General features: G+C 36.2%; 1 protein-coding gene across 1 annotated transcript in view; it reads right to left on the bottom strand.

Annotated features, from left to right (window-relative positions):
• The window catches only part of LOC119516421 (disintegrin and metalloproteinase domain-containing protein 18-like), a gene marked incomplete at its 3' end in the record, with an annotated part of 113605 nt that overhangs the window by 88085 nt on the left and 9485 nt on the right, over window positions 1-16035 (bottom strand). The window contains exons 3-6 of the mRNA XM_037812772.1: window positions 14275-14330; window positions 3804-3882; window positions 3329-3405; window positions 2203-2380 (exon numbers count right to left, since the gene is read on the bottom strand). Coding sequence (XP_037668700.1) covers window positions 2203-2380; window positions 3329-3405; window positions 3804-3882; window positions 14275-14330 — 390 coding nt within the window. The remainder of the gene's footprint in view (window positions 1-2202; window positions 2381-3328; window positions 3406-3803; window positions 3883-14274; window positions 14331-16035) is intronic.

Raw genomic sequence — 16035 nt, 5'->3', positions numbered from 1 at the left:
GATGCTGTGGAACTGGACATCCACATGGAAAAGAAATAAAGTGGATCCCTACTTCACATAATACACAAAAATTAACTCAAATTGGTTCAAAGCCTAAATAAAAGAATCAAAACTATAAAACTCTTAGAAGAAAACATTTTAGAGAAATATCTTCAGGACATTGTGTTAGGTGACGGAATTTCAGATTATGACACCAACACAGCAAGAAACAAAAGAAAAAACAGATGAGTTTTGGACTTCATCATAATTAACAACTTTTGTGCACCAAAGGATATCATCAAGCAAGTGAAACAACAGCCCACAGAATGGGAGAAAATATTTGGATACCATATGTCCAATGCAGTTTAATATCCAGCATATATAAAGAACTCTTGTACCTCACAAAAAGGCAAACAACCCAATTTAGAAATGGATGATGAAATTGAATAGACACTTCTTAAAGAATGACCAATAAGTACATGAAAAAATGCTCAACGTCAATAACCATTAGGGAAATGCAAATCAAAGCCACTATGAGATACCAACTCACACCCACTAAATGGCTATTATTTGAAAGAAAATAAACAGAAATAGGACTGGAAAGGATCGAGGGAAATAATATACTGCTGGTGGGAATATAAAATTTTTTAGCCACTCTGGAAAAGAGTTTAGCAGTTTCCCCCAAAGTTAAACATAATACTACCATATGACCTGGCAATCCCAGTTTAAACACACATCCAAAAGAACTGAGAGCAGGGACTCGAAACAATATGTGCACACCAATTAATGCTCATAACAGTGTTATCCTCAATATCCAAATGGTGGAAGCAACCAAAATATCCATCAACAGATGACTGGATAAACAACATATGATATATACAAATAATGGAATATTAGTCAGTTATTAAAAAGGAAAGAAGTTCTGATACATATAACTATGTGAATGAACCTTGAGGACATTATGTTGATTCAAACAAGCCAGATACAAAACAGAGCGATATTATATGATTTCACTTATATGAAATAAACGGAATATGCAAATTCTTAAGAGACAGAAAGTAGAACACAGGTTACGAGTGTCAAGGGGAAGGGGGAATGGTGAGTTGATGCCTGATAAGTACAGGGTTTCTGTTGGATGATGGAAAAGTTTTGGTAATGATGGTGGTGACGATAGCACAACATTGTGAAGGTGATTAATGCCACTGAATTGTAGTCCTGGGAGTGACTGAGATGGGAAATTTTATGGCCACAATTAAAAAAAAAAAAGGACTAAAAACTGAATACATTAAATGCAATATATGATCCTAGACTGGATCAATAATGGAGGAGAAAATTCCCAAAAGGACATTTTTGGACAACTGAAAAAGTTGGAATATAGATTCTATGTTTTATATATGTTAATTATTTTATACTTGATAATTATTTAATGTGGTTACATAAGTGAATTATCTTGCTCTTAGGAAATATACATGGAATTACTAAGTGTTAAAGTACAATTAGGTTTGCAAGATAGATATAGTATTAGATAGACACAGAGAGAGAGAGAGAGAGAGAGGGAATATATTGGAGTTCTTTTTATTGTTTTGTATTATTTTTGTGACTTGCCCATAAGTTTGAAATTATTTCAAAATATAAAGTTAAATAAATGCATGGACTTAACCCTATTGTTTATATCAATATGCCAAGCAAAAATTAAATCTCTCACAAATGTCTTGGTTTAAAAATTAAGATACAGAAATATAACAGACCATTCTGAAGAATATTTTAATTTTAGATACTGAAGATGTATTTTAAGGATGAGAAAAAAATGTGTTTATGGGTAAATTAAGAAAGCTGAATAATCTACAAATTATCTCTCTTAGAAATATTTGTGCAGGTATTATGGAAAGCCATGCTTCAAATTAATAGTAATTTTACCAGGAAAGTAATAATAAAAGTGACACTGTTCTTCCTGTATTTCTAAACTTCTTTCAATAAAATTTCATCTGGTTTATGGAAAAATAGAAAATAAGAAATGTTACCTAATAAATATATCCTAAAACAAAAGGTTTGAAATATATAATTTAGATAAATTTCCAGATATTTATTAAGAATTCGGTTGTTTTATCAAAAGGTATAGAAAACAGAAATCAAATGTAATGTTCCTATTGAACAGCTGATATTTTAAAAACTCTACAGAAGTAATTCCCTAGTATGTCATAACATTAGAATCACCATGGTTACCTGTGAGCTTATTTGAACTTTATGGGGTTGGTCTTTCTGCCAAGCATTGCTGTCATTTTCTGCTAACAGCACTTCATCAGGACTGTTGTTTTTCACTTGATAAATTATATGCTCAAATCTTGCTGAAGATTCCAGCGGTTCAATCCCATAGCTGAGATTTTCAAACTGAAGGAATCCCCTGAATATTCAGAAGGCAAAAATTTTAAAAATCCTGCAAATGATCAATTCAGCACTATAATCTGAAATATTACACAAAATCAGGAACCAGAATAAAGACATATTTTAGCCCACTTTCTTTTCATGTATTTGTTGCAATCTGCCACTAGTTACTGAGGCACCGTATCTGCAACATCTTCAAAAAATAAATATAATGAAAAGTGTTTGGTAATTTCTGGATAGTAACTCATTCATTTAATTAAATTAAGATCTAGTATTTTCCAGGAACCAATGTATTTGTTGAGAAATTCCAAGAGTAAAGTTCCTGTTACCATATATCTTAGAGTAAGAGGAAGCAGGAATGCAGAGTAGATAGCCAAAGAGGGTGCTGACTATGAAATCCACATTCATAGAAAGCCAATTTTCTGAGTTGGCTTGAGTTCATTCTAGGGGTCAGGTGTTCAAAACCAAAAGGAAGTCAGGGAGAGCCTTTTATTCTGCTCTGGACCCTTCTTCCTCTAATTAATACCACCTAACACCTCTCACCACCAATGACAAAAATCACTTATCCCTGTCTTTTACCTCTAAGGGGCCTTCTTAATTACTTTTTTCTATGTCTGCTACTGAGTGTCCCTAAACTGAGTGCAGTATATTGGAAATAGCAATGGAGGATGCAGTGATAATGTTTAGGGAAATATCCTAAGGTTTCCTTACCTGAAACTAACCCTTTATGTGTAATATCTTGGAAATATTTCCAGTCTATATGTCCTGGAGTGATTTCATTTGAATGGGCACTAAGGTTCAACTAATAATATTAATATAAATAAAAATAAGGCCATCATAAAGAAAATTTTCAGATGTGGCTTTCCTATAAGTCTTCCCAGATTTCTGTGTCTGCTAGCCACTAAGTTTCATTTTTAAAATATTCTAAGTTCTTCATGTATGGATATTCCCCAAGATGTTTTATAACCTGAGTCCAGAACAGATGCTGAGTGTCACAACTGAATTTGGAAAACCTTCAATATATCCTTGGTAATGGCAATGCATCTGAAAAACATTAGAAAAAGGCAAATAAATAAATTCTTTATGAATAAAAATTGTAATGTTAAATATTACAAAAGTCTCAAAACAATAAAAGGGTTGATAATAACAAGATTGTGAATCATAAAGAATTATTGAAACATATCTTCAGGAAAAAAAGGTTTTGACAACTCTTTCTACTCTGTATCACCCAGGTGCTCACAAATATTCTCTTGTACCTGGGTGTCATATCTGTCACATGCCATTTCAATGTACAACCATCAATCTGAAATAGTGCTCAGAATTGTATGGAATAAAACATTTGTATGAAAGTCAACATGGAACACATATATCCCAATATCAGTGATATGCTCACTTTAATAAAGAAGCATATGTTATAAATGTCTAAGACATCTGTGTCTTACCTTAAAATATGAAGATTCAGTATGCAAAGAGCCTGTTTCATTATATGTATAAACCAAAAAATTCTGTGGTAAGAATGATCTAAGAAAAACAAAGATAAAAAATGTTTGAATTATGAATTTAACATGAATATAAACATTTAAAATAAAAATAAATGCAAAATGTATAGGATTCATCTGATAACGTGCTTTAATTAGTTTCAGTGTGGCTTAGTTAAAATTCATAGAACTGGGAGTTCAGGATTTTTTAACAATGGAACAGACTCTGTGACTCTTCTGTGATCAGGTACTTGTGTGTGTGCCAGATATATCTGCATTCAACAAATACTCACTGAGTGTCTACAATGAGATAGATCCTCTTCTAGGCCTTGGGAGACAGCAGTAAAGCAGTCCTGGTCTTCATCAGAGTTAGGAACACACACCGCTAGCATGTTAGATGATGATAAATGATAAATAAGACCTAAGAGTGGGAGGTTGGCTACAAAATGTAGATAGAATAGCTTGGAAAGGCTCACTAAATAGGTGGTTAAAGACCTGAAGAACATGGATTTTCACAGAAAGGTATACCAGGCAGAACTAGGAGAAAATTCAAAGACCCTGAGACAGAAATATGTTTTGTGTATACAAAAAACAGATATAGGGAAAATGTCCCTGGAGTAGAGTGTTGAGTGAAGAAAAGAGACAATAGTTAGTGATAGGATCATATCAACATTTTAACAGAATCAGACTTTGTGATGGTTTGAAGCTGTGATGTACCCCAGAAAAGGTCATCTTCTTTTAATCCATTCCTGTGGGTGTAGATCTACTGTGGGTCTGACCTATTTCAATTGAGATATGATCCACCTCATTCAAGGTGGGTCCTAACCTGTTTACTGTAGTCCTTTATGAGAGGATAAAAGATAGAGAATAGCCCTAGAGAAGCTAAGAGATGACCCACCACAGCTCGGAGAGGAAACCATTGGAACTGGAAGCTGAAAGTAACAAAATCCAGGAGAGATGAACTAGCAAATGCTAGCCATGTGACAGAGGTGACCCTGATGCCAGCAGTTTTTCTTCAGAGAAGTTATCGCTTTGTTGTTGCCTTAATTTGGATATTTTCATGGCTTTAGAACTGCAAATTGTAAGTTAATAAATCCCCATTGTAAAAGCCAATCCATTTCTGGTATATTACATTCCAGCAGCTTTAGCAAACCGAAACAGACTGAAAGCTGGGTTGGGATTAATCTGTAGGCACAAATAAGCAGAAGCAGGAAAATAAGTTAGAATGCTATTACAGTCATCTAGGCAAGAGAAAATGTCATTATAGAGATCCTATTCTGGATATTTTGAAGGCAGACATATAAGATTTAATTATCCTTTGGATGTGGCATAAAACAAAGAAGTGTCAACAATGACCCAAGGTTTCTTTTCTGAAACTAGAAGAATAGAGTTGCCACTTATTGAAGTGATTGTAGGAAGAATAAATTTGGAGAAAAGATCAGAAGTTCAATTTAGACATGTTAAGTATGAGAATTCTAATAAACACTTGGTTATCATGTAAGTAGTCAGATAAAATAAATTTGGAGTTCACTGGAGAGGTACAAAGTGGAGATAAAAATTTGGTAACAATCAGCACAGATGGTATTAAAGCCATGAGACTGGAAGTCATTACCAGGCAATTGAGTATAGCTAGGAAAAAAAAAAAAGAGATTCAAGGACACCATCATGGAGTATTCAAAGTATCAGAGAAATGAGAAATGAAGAAGAATTATCAAAAAGACAGAGATGAAGCAAGCCCAATGATAAGAGTTAAACTAGGAGTCTGTGTTATCCTGGAAGCTAAATGAATAAAGAGTTTTACAGAGGACAGTATGATCAACTATGACAACTGCTGCCAATTAGTGAAACAAAATGAAGACTAAGAAATAATCATTGCATTTGAAAACATGAAGATCATTGATTATCTTACCAAAAAGCATTTTTAGTGGAGCTGCAGAGGCATTAAGAGACACTGTGGGAGGCGGGGCAAGATGGCAGACTGGTGAGCTGTATGTTTTAGTTACTCCTCCAGGAAAGTAGGTAGAAAGCCAGGAACTGCGTGGTCTGGACACCACAGAGCAATCTGACTTTGGGCATACTTCATACAACACTCATGAAAATGTCGAACTGCTGAGATCAGCGAAATCTGTAAGTTTTTGCGGCCAGGGGACCCGTGACCCTCCCTGCCAGGCTCAGTCCCGTGGGAGGAGGGGCTGTCAGCTCCGGGAAGGAGAAGGGAAAACTGCAGTGGCAGCCCTTATCGGAAACTCATTCTACTGATCCAAACTCCAACCATAAATAGACTGAGACCAGACACCAGAGAATCTGAGAGCAGCCAGCCCAGCAGAGAGGAGACAGGCATAGAAAAAAAAAAAAAAAACAACACGAAAAACTCCAAAATAAAAGCAGAGGATTTTTGGAGTTCTGGTGAACACAGAAAGGGGAAGGGCGGAGCTCACGCCTTGAGGCGCATATGCAAATCCCGAAGAAAAGCTGATTTCTCTGCCCTGTGGACCTTTCCTTAATGGCCCTGGTTGCTTTGTCTATTAGCATTTCAATAACCCATTAGATCTCTGAGGAGGGTCCTTTTTTTTTTTTTTTTTTTAATCCTTTTTTCTTTTTCTAAAACAATTACTCTAAGAAGCCCAATACAGAAAGCTTCAAAGACTTTCAATTTGGGCACATCAAGTCAAGAGCAGAACTAAGAGAGCTCTGAGACAAAAGGCAATAATCCAGTGGCTGAGAAAATTCACTAAACACCACAACTTCCCAAGAAAAGGGGGGTGTCCACTCACAGCCACCATCCTGGTGGACAGGAAACACTCCTGCCCATCGCCAGCCCCATAGCCCAGAGCTGCCCCAGACAACCCAGTGTGACGGAAGTGCTTCAAATAACAGGCACACACCACAAAACTGGGGGTGGACATTAGCCTTCCCTGCAACCTCAGCTGATTGTCCCAGAGTTGGGAAGGTGGAGCAGTGTGAATTAACAAAGCCCCATTCAGCCATCATTTGAGCAGACTGGGAGCCTCCCTACACAGCCCAGCAGCCCAGAACTGCCCTGGGGGGACGGCACTCACCTGTGACATAGCACAACCATCCCTCAACAGAGGACCCGGGGTGCACAGCCTGGAAGAGGGGCCCACTTGCAAGTCTCAGGAGCCATACGCCAATACCAAAGACTTGTGGGTCAGTGGCAGAGACAAACTGTGGCACGACTGAACTGAAGGATTAGACTATTGCAGCAGCTTTAAAACTCTAGCATCACCAGGGAGATTTGATTGTTAGGGCCACCCCCCCTCCCTGACTGCCCAGAAACTCGCCCCACATACAGGGCAGGCAACACCAACTACGCATGCAAGCTTGGTACACCAATTGGACCCCACAAGACTCACTCCCCCACTCACCAAAAAGGCTAAGCAGGGAAGAACTGGCTTGTGGAGAACAGGTGGCTCGTGGCCGCCACCTGCTGGTTAGTTAGAGAAAGTGTACTCCACGAAGCTATAGATCTGATAAATTAGAGATAAGGACTTCAATAGGTCTACAAACCCTAAAAGAACCCTATCAAGTTCAGCAAATGCCACGAGGCCAAAAACAACAGAAAATTATAAAGCATATGAAAAAACCAGACGATATGGATAACCCAAGCCCAAGCACCCAAATCAAAATATCAGAAGAGACACAGCACCTAGAGCAGCTACTCAAAGAACTAAAGATGAACAATGAGACCATAGTACGGGATATAAAGGAAATCAAGAAGACTCTAGAAGAGCATAAAGAAGACATTGCAAGACTAAATAAAAAAATGGATGATCTTATGGAAATTAAAGAAACTGTTGACCAAATTAAAAAGATTCTGGACACTCATAGTACAAGACTAGAGGAAGTTGAACAACGAATCAGTGACCTGGAAGATGACAGAATGGAAAATGAAAGCATAAAAGAAAGAATGGGGAAAAAAATGGAAAAAATCGAAATGGACCTCAGGGACATGATAGATAATATGAAACGTCCAAATATAAGACTCATTGGTGTCCCAGAAGGGGAAGAAAAGGGTAAAGGTCTAGGAAGAGTATTCAAAGAAATTGTTGGGGAAAACTTCTCAAATCTTCTAAACAACATAAATACACAAATCATAAATGCTCAGCGAACTCCAAATAGAATAAATCCAAATAAACCCACTCCGAGACATATACTGATCACACTGTCAAACACAGAAGAGAAGGAGCAAGTTCTGAAAGCAGCAAGAGAAAAGCAATTCACCACATACAAAGGAAACAGCATAAGACTAAGTAGTGACTACTCAGCAGCCACCATGGAGGCAAGAAGGCAGTGGCACGATATATTTAAAATTCTGAGTGAGAAAAATTTCCAGCCAAGAATACTTTATCCAGCAAAGCTCTCCTTCAAATTGGAGGGAGAGCTTAAATTTTTCACAGACAAACAAATGCTGAAGAGAATTTGCTAACAAGAGACCTGCCCTACTGGAGATACTAAAGGGAGCCCTGCAGACAGAGAAACAAAGACAGGACAGAGAGACTTGGAGAAAGGTTCAGTACTAAAGAGATTCGGTATGGGTACAATAAAGGATATTAATAGACAGAGGGAAAAATATGGCAAACATAAACCAAAGGATAAGATGGCCGATTCAAGAAATGCCTTCACGGTTATAACGTTGAATGTAAATGGATTAAACTCCCCAATTAAAAGATATAGATTCGCAGAATGGATCAAAAAAAATGAACCATCAATATGTTGCATACAAGAGACTCATCTTAGACACAGGGACACAAAGAAACTGAAAGTGAAAGGATGGAAAAAAATATTTCATGCAAGCTACAGCCAAAAGAAAGCAGGTGTAGCAATATTAATCTCAGATAAAATAGACTTCAAATGCAGGGATGTTTTGAGAGACAAAGAAGGCCACTACATACTAATAAAAGGGGCAATTCAGCAAGAAGAAATAACAATCGTAAATGTCTATGCACCCAATCAAGGTGCCACAAAATACATGAGAGAAACACTGGCAAAACTAAAGGAAGCAATTGATGTTTCCACAATAATTGTGGGAGACTTCACCACTTCACTCTCTCCTATAGATAGATCAACCAGACAGAAGACCAATAAGGAAATTGAAAACCTAAACAATCTGATAAATGAATTAGATTTAACAGACATATACGGGACAATACATCCCAAATCACCAAGATACACATACTTTTCTAGTGCTCACGGAACTTTCTCCAGAATAGATCATATGCTGGGACATAAAACAAGCCTCAATAAATTTAAAAAGATTGAAATTATTCAAAGCACATTCTCTGACCACAATGGAATACAATTAGAAGTCAATAACCATCAGAGACTTAGAAAATTCACAAATACCTGGAGGTTAAACAACACACTCCTAAACAATCAGTGGGTTAAAGAAGAAATAGCAAGAGAAATTGCTAAATATATAGAGACGAATGAAAATGAGAACACAACATACTAAAACCTATGGGATGCAGCAAAAGCAGTGCTAAGGGGGAAATTTATAGCACTAAACGCATATATTAAAAAGGAAGAAAGAGCCAAAATCAAAGAATGGATCAACTGAAGAAGCTAGAAAATGAACAGCAAACCAATCCTAAACCAAGTAGAAAAAAAGAAATAACAAGGATTAAAGCAGAAATAAATGACATAGAGAACAAAAAAACAATAGAGAGGATAAATATCACCAAAAGTTGGTTCTTTGAGAAGATCAACAAGATTGACAAGCCCCTAGCTAGACTGACAAAATCAAAAAGAGAGAAGACCCATATAAACAAAATAATGAATGAAAAAGGTGACATAACTGCAGATCCTGAAGAAATTAAAAAAATTATAAGAGGATATTATGAACAACTGTATGGCAACAAACTGGACAATGTAGAAGAAATGGACAATTTCCTGGAAACATATGAACAACCTAGACTGACCAGAGAAGAAATAGAAGACCTCAACCAACCCATCACAAGCAAAGAGATCCAATCAGTCATCAAAAATCTTCCCACAAATAAATGCCCAGGGCCAGATGGCTTCACAGGGGAATTCTACCAAACTTTCCAGAAAGAACTGACACCAATCTTACTCAAACTCTTTCAAAACATTGAAGAAAATGGAACACTGCCTAACTCATTTTATGAAGCTAACATCAATCTAATACCCAAACCAGGCAAAGATGCTACAAAAAAGGAAAACTACCGGCCAATCTCCCTAATGAATATAGATGCAAAAATCCTCAACAAAATACTTGCAAATCGAATCCAAAGACCCATTAAAAAAATCATACACCATGACCAAGTGGGGTTCATTCCAGGCATGCAAGCATGGTTCAACATAAGAAAAACAATCAATGTATTACAACACATTAACAAGTCAAAAGGGAAAAATCAATTGATCATCTCAATAGATGCTGAAAAAGCATTTGACAAAATCCAACATCCCTTTTTGATAAAAACACTTCAAAAGGTAGGAATTGAAGGAAACTTCCTCAACATGATAAAGAGCATATATGAAAAACCCACAGCCAGCATAGTACTCAATGGTGAGAGACTGAAAGCCTTCCCTCTAAGATCAGGAACAAGACAAGGATGCCCGCTGTCACCACTGTTATTCAACATTGTGCTGGAAGTGCTAGCCAGGGCAATCCGACAAGACAAAGAAATAAAAGGCATCCAAATTGGAAAAGAAGTAGTAAAACTGTCACTGTTTGCAGATGATATGATCTTATATTTAGAAAACCCTGAGAAATCGACGATACAGCTACTAGAGCTAATAAACAAATTTAGCAAAGTAGCGGGATACAAGATTAATGCATATAAGTCAGAAATGTTTCTATATGCTAGAAATGAACAAACTGAAGAGACACTCAAGAAAAAGATACCATTTTCAATAGCAAGTAAAAAAATCAAATACCTAGGAATAAACTTAACCAAAGATGTAAAAGACCTATATAAAGAAAACTACATAACTCTACTAAAAGAAATAGAAGGGGACCTTAAAAGATGGAAAAATATTCCATGTTCATGGATAGGAAGGCTAAATGTCATTAAGATGTCAATTCTACCCAAACTCATCTACAGATTCAATGCAATCCCAATCAAAATTCCAACAACCTACTTTGCAGACTTGGAAAAGCTAGTTATCAAATTTATTTGGAAAGGGAAGATGCCTCGATTGCTAAAGACACTCTAAAAAAGAAAAACGAAGTGGGAGGACTTACACTCCCTGACTTTGAAGCTTATTATAAAGCCACAGTTGCCAAAACAGCATAGTACTGGCACAAAGACAGACATATAGATCAATGGAATCGAATTGAGAATTCAGAGATAGACCCTCAGATCTATGGCCGACTGATCTTTGATAAGGCCCCCAAAGTCACTGAACTGAGCCATAATGGTCTTTTCAACAAATGGGGCTGGGAGAGTTGGATATCCATATCCAAAAGAATGAAAGAGGACCCCTACCTCACCCCCTACACAAAAATTAACTCAAAATGGACCAAAGATCTCAATATAAAAGAAAGTACCATAAAACTCCTAGAAGATAATGTAGGAAAACATCTTCAAGACCTTGTATTAGGCGGCCACTTCCTAGACTTTACACCCAAAGCACAAGCAACAAAAGAGAAAATAGATAAATGGGAACTCCTCAAGCTTAAAAGTTTCTGCACCTCAAAGGAATTTCTCAAAAAGGTAAAGAGGCAGCCAACTCAATGGGAAAAAATTTTTGGAAACCATGTATCTGACAAAAGACTGATATCTTGCATATACAAAGAAATCCTACAACTCAATGACAATAGTACAGACAGCCCAATTATAAAATGGGCAAAAGATATGAAAAGACAGTTCTCTGAAGAGGAAATACAAATGGCCAAGAAACACATGAAAAAATGTTCAGCTTCACTAGCTATTAGACAGATGCAAATTAAGACCACAATGAGATACCATCTAACACCAGTTAGAATGGCTGCCATTAAACAAACAGGAAACTACAAATGCTGGAAGGGATGTGGAGAAATTGGAACTCTTATTCATTGTTGGTGGGACTGTATAATGGTTCAGCCACTCTGGAAGTCAGTCTGGCAGTTCCTTAGAAAACTAGATATAGAGCTACCATTCGATCCAGCGATTGCACTTCTCGGTATATACCCGGAAGATCGGAAAGCAGTGACACGAACAGATATCTGCACGCCAATGTTCATAGCAGCATTATTCACAATTGCCAAGAGATGGAAACAACCCAAATGTCCTTCAACAGATGAGTGGATAAATAAAATGTGGTATATACACACGATGGAATACTACGCAGCAGTAAGAAGGAACGATCTCGTGAAACATATGACAACATGGATGAACCTTGAAGACATAATGCTGAGCGAAATAAGCCAGGCACAAAAAGAGAAATATTATATGCTACCACTAATGTGAACTTTGAAGAATGTAAAACAAATGGTTTATAATGTAGAATGCAGGGGAACTAGCAATAGAGAGCAATTAAGGAAGGGGGAACAATAATCCAAGAAGAACAGATAAGCTATTTAACGTTCTGGGGATGCCCAGAAATGACTATGGTCTGTAATTTCTGATGGATATAGCAGGAACAAGTTCACAGAAATGTTGCTATATTACGTAACTTTCTTGGGGTAAAGTAGGAACATGTTGGAAGTTAAGCAGTTATCTTAGGTTAGTTGTCTTTTCCTTACTCCCTTGTTATGGTCCCTTTAAAATGTTCTTTTATTGTATGTTTGTTTTCTTTTTAACTTTTTTTTTCATACAGTTGATTTAAAAAAGAAGGGAAAGTTAAAAAAAAAAAAAAAAAGAAAGAAAAACAAGGAAAAAAAAAAAGATGTAGTGCCCCCTTGAGGAGCCTGTGGAGAATGCAGGGGTATTCGCCTACCCCACCTCCATGGTTGCTAACATGACCACAGACATAGGGGACTGGTGATTTGATGGGTTGAGCCCTCTACCATAAGTTTTACCCTTGGGAAGATGGTTGCTGCAAAGGAGAGGCTAGGCCTCCCTATATTTGTGCCTAAGAGTCTCCTCCTGAATGCCTCTTTGTTGCTCAGATGTGGCCCTCTCTCTCTGGCTAAGCCAACTTGAAAGGTGAAATCACTGCCCTCCCCCCTACGTGGGATCAGACACCCAGGGGAGTGAATCTCCCTGGCAACGTGGAATATGACTCCCGGGGAGGAATGTAGACCCGGCATCGTGGGACGGAGAACATCTTCTTGACCAAAAGGGGGATGTGAAAGGAAATGAAATAAGTTTCAGTGGCAGAGAGATTCCAAAACGAGCCGAGAGGTCACTCTGGTGGGCACTCTTACGCACACTTTAGACAACCCTTTTTAGGTTCTAAAGAATTGGGGTAGCTGGTGGTGGATACCTGAAACTATCAGACTACAACCCAGAACCCATGGATCTCGAAGACAGTTGTATAAAAATGTAGTTTATGAGGGGTGACAATGGGATTGGGAAAGCCATAAAGACCACACTCCCCTTTGTCTAGTTTATGGATGGATGAGTAGAAAAATAAGGGAAGGAAACAAACAGACAAAGGTACCCAGTGTTCTTTTTTGCTTCAATTGCTCTTTTTCACTCTAATTATTATTCTTGTTATTTTTGTGTGTGTGCTAATGAAGGTGTCAGGGATTGATTTAGGTGATGAATGTACAACTATGTAATGGTACTGTAAACAATCGAAAGTACGATTTGTTATGTATGACTGCGTGGTATGTGAATATATCTCAATAAAATGATGATTAAAAAAAAAAAAAAACAATTGGTTGTAAATATATATTTTCAAAGACGTGTATAGAGAAAAAGCAACTTGATTCCATGTATATGAAATGTTGAGAAAATACAATTTTGGAGACATAATGTAAACTGTTTTTTTCCTGGGGCCACAGGTGGGAACAGGAATTAATTGTAAATTGGCATGAAGCTTCTTATTTGGAGAATGAAAATGTTCTAAAACTGTTTTATGACCAATGGTTGCAACATTACATAATGTTATTAAAAATTATTTAATTGTATACTTGAAATGGATTTACTTTATGATATTTAAAATAGGTGTATAATCAATAAAGTTGTTAAATAAATAATTAAATAATAATAAATAATACATCCATACAAAGTAAGCCAGTAGCTGAATTTCCCACTAACAACAACTTGATGTGTAACTATGTTTTATTTCACATCGGATATATCTAACATATATTTGCAATTCTTATATTTAATGACTTATACTCAATTGGAGAGTTATAAGTAGGTACTTCATTTCTTAATTTTAAAATAACAAGTGGAAAATTAAAATGCAAGAGTCTCATGGATCTAATGTTCCAGACCTAAATTACATTCCTGAATTTAACCAATGTACAGAAACTTCTAAAAATATGAAACCTAATCTTTTAGGAGAATTTATATCTTACTGTTTTCTGAGATGCAGAGTATATGGCTTTCCATCAATTGTAATAATATAAATCACCTAAAATAAAGAAGATTAATAAAAGTGATTCAGCAAATCAGAAATACATAAAATAAAACATTATTTTTCATCCAATTAAAAAAAAGATGCACTTAGTCCATTATAAAAACTATGAACTTATTTTTCATTATTTATTTACTCTAAATAAGGATCCAAGCAATGAAATTAACACATAGCGATGCTTTTTAAAGGAAAACTGAAGACCAAATTTTGAAAAAAAAAGTAATTTTAGCATTACTAAAGCTATATATTAATTGCTTCTATTCATAAAAACATACACATTTTTTCTAGTTGAGAGGAATGTGTCATGGCTATAGGCTTACATACTACACCAAACATAATGAAAGAATAATATATATATAAATAAATACATACATACTCCCACACAAAATTAAGAGTCATTGGCAACTCTCAGCATATAAAACCTGAGAGGGAAAAGGACCTGAAAGATTGAATCCAGACAAGAAGTCAGTGAGGAATGCCATAGCTCCAGGGATAAGAGTTCCAATATATCAGGAATTGAGTAATAATGTTCAACATCCTGAAGTGGTCACATCCAGGAACAGGAGGTGATTCTGTGGAAGCTTACAGGGTTAATAATTGAATCATCTCATCAAATGCAGACAGACACCATCGACAGCAAATCCACAGTTTCTTCTCAAGACAAACCAATATGAAAAGAGATCTCTGATTTTAAGCAGGAGCCGTGGCTGTGAAATTGGGAAAGAAAACTAGGGCAGTGCTGCTAATGACTAGAACACCAGGAATTATCTATGAAGCACACAGACACAGAAAACCAGCTGACTAATAAACCAGACCTGAGGCAAACCTTATCTTTACCATGGTCCTGAAAATACTATCAGCTATATTATAGCAGAACCCACGCATTATTCCAGACTTAATGAAAAAACAGAGGAAGCAGAAAGTTTGACAGAATCTCAACTATAGTAGTAAAAATGACTAAAACTACTAAGGAATGTCTCTACCATGAAAGAAAGATAGCAAATTCAACAAATGGAATGAATTGCTCCTGAGAAAACAGTGATGTGTATCAGTAACACATCACCTTAAAATAAGTATATTGAATATCCTTAGAGAAGTAACAGTAGGTATCACACCCAAGGATCAAGGATTAGGTGTAATACAATTTTATTTCTAAAAAGATCTAACATTTAATGAGTGCTAATCATATGCCCAGCATTGTCCTGAGTACTTTACATGTTTTTTAAAAACATTTTTATCCTTTACAGCAAGTATATTTATCTAATATCAAAAAAAAGATGTTAAATAATTCTCCCAGGATAACATATCTAGTGAGTGTTAGAGCTGGACAAATAGCCCATTTGCTTTGCCCATGTATTATACTGTTTCTTGTGAAGAATAGCAGACAGTTCTTATTGAAGGAAGAAAAGAAAATCATGGAAATAAACCAACCATAAATAATAGAAATGAAGATGCAATTGTTGATTTTTAAAGTAAATTATTACTCTGAACAAGAAATTGTAAATAACTGAAGCATGAATTAGTACAAAGACTAAGGCTAAGAAAATTTCCAAGAATGGAATATGAAGTGATATTAAAAACAGATCTTGAAGAATAAATGGGAAACAAAGGAGCTCTTTCCAGAACTCCCAACATCAACTAATAAAAATTTAAGTAGTAAGAAATTAAATAAAGATAATAAAGAAGAAGCAACAGTTTAAAA

The sequence above is a fragment of the Choloepus didactylus genome, chromosome 20 (genome assembly GCF_015220235.1).
Source record: "Choloepus didactylus isolate mChoDid1 chromosome 20, mChoDid1.pri, whole genome shotgun sequence".
NCBI classification, from domain to species: Eukaryota; Metazoa; Chordata; class Mammalia; order Pilosa; family Megalonychidae; genus Choloepus; species Choloepus didactylus.
Note: the sequence above shows the minus strand (reverse complement) of the source record. Positions and strands in the feature narration are given on the sequence as shown.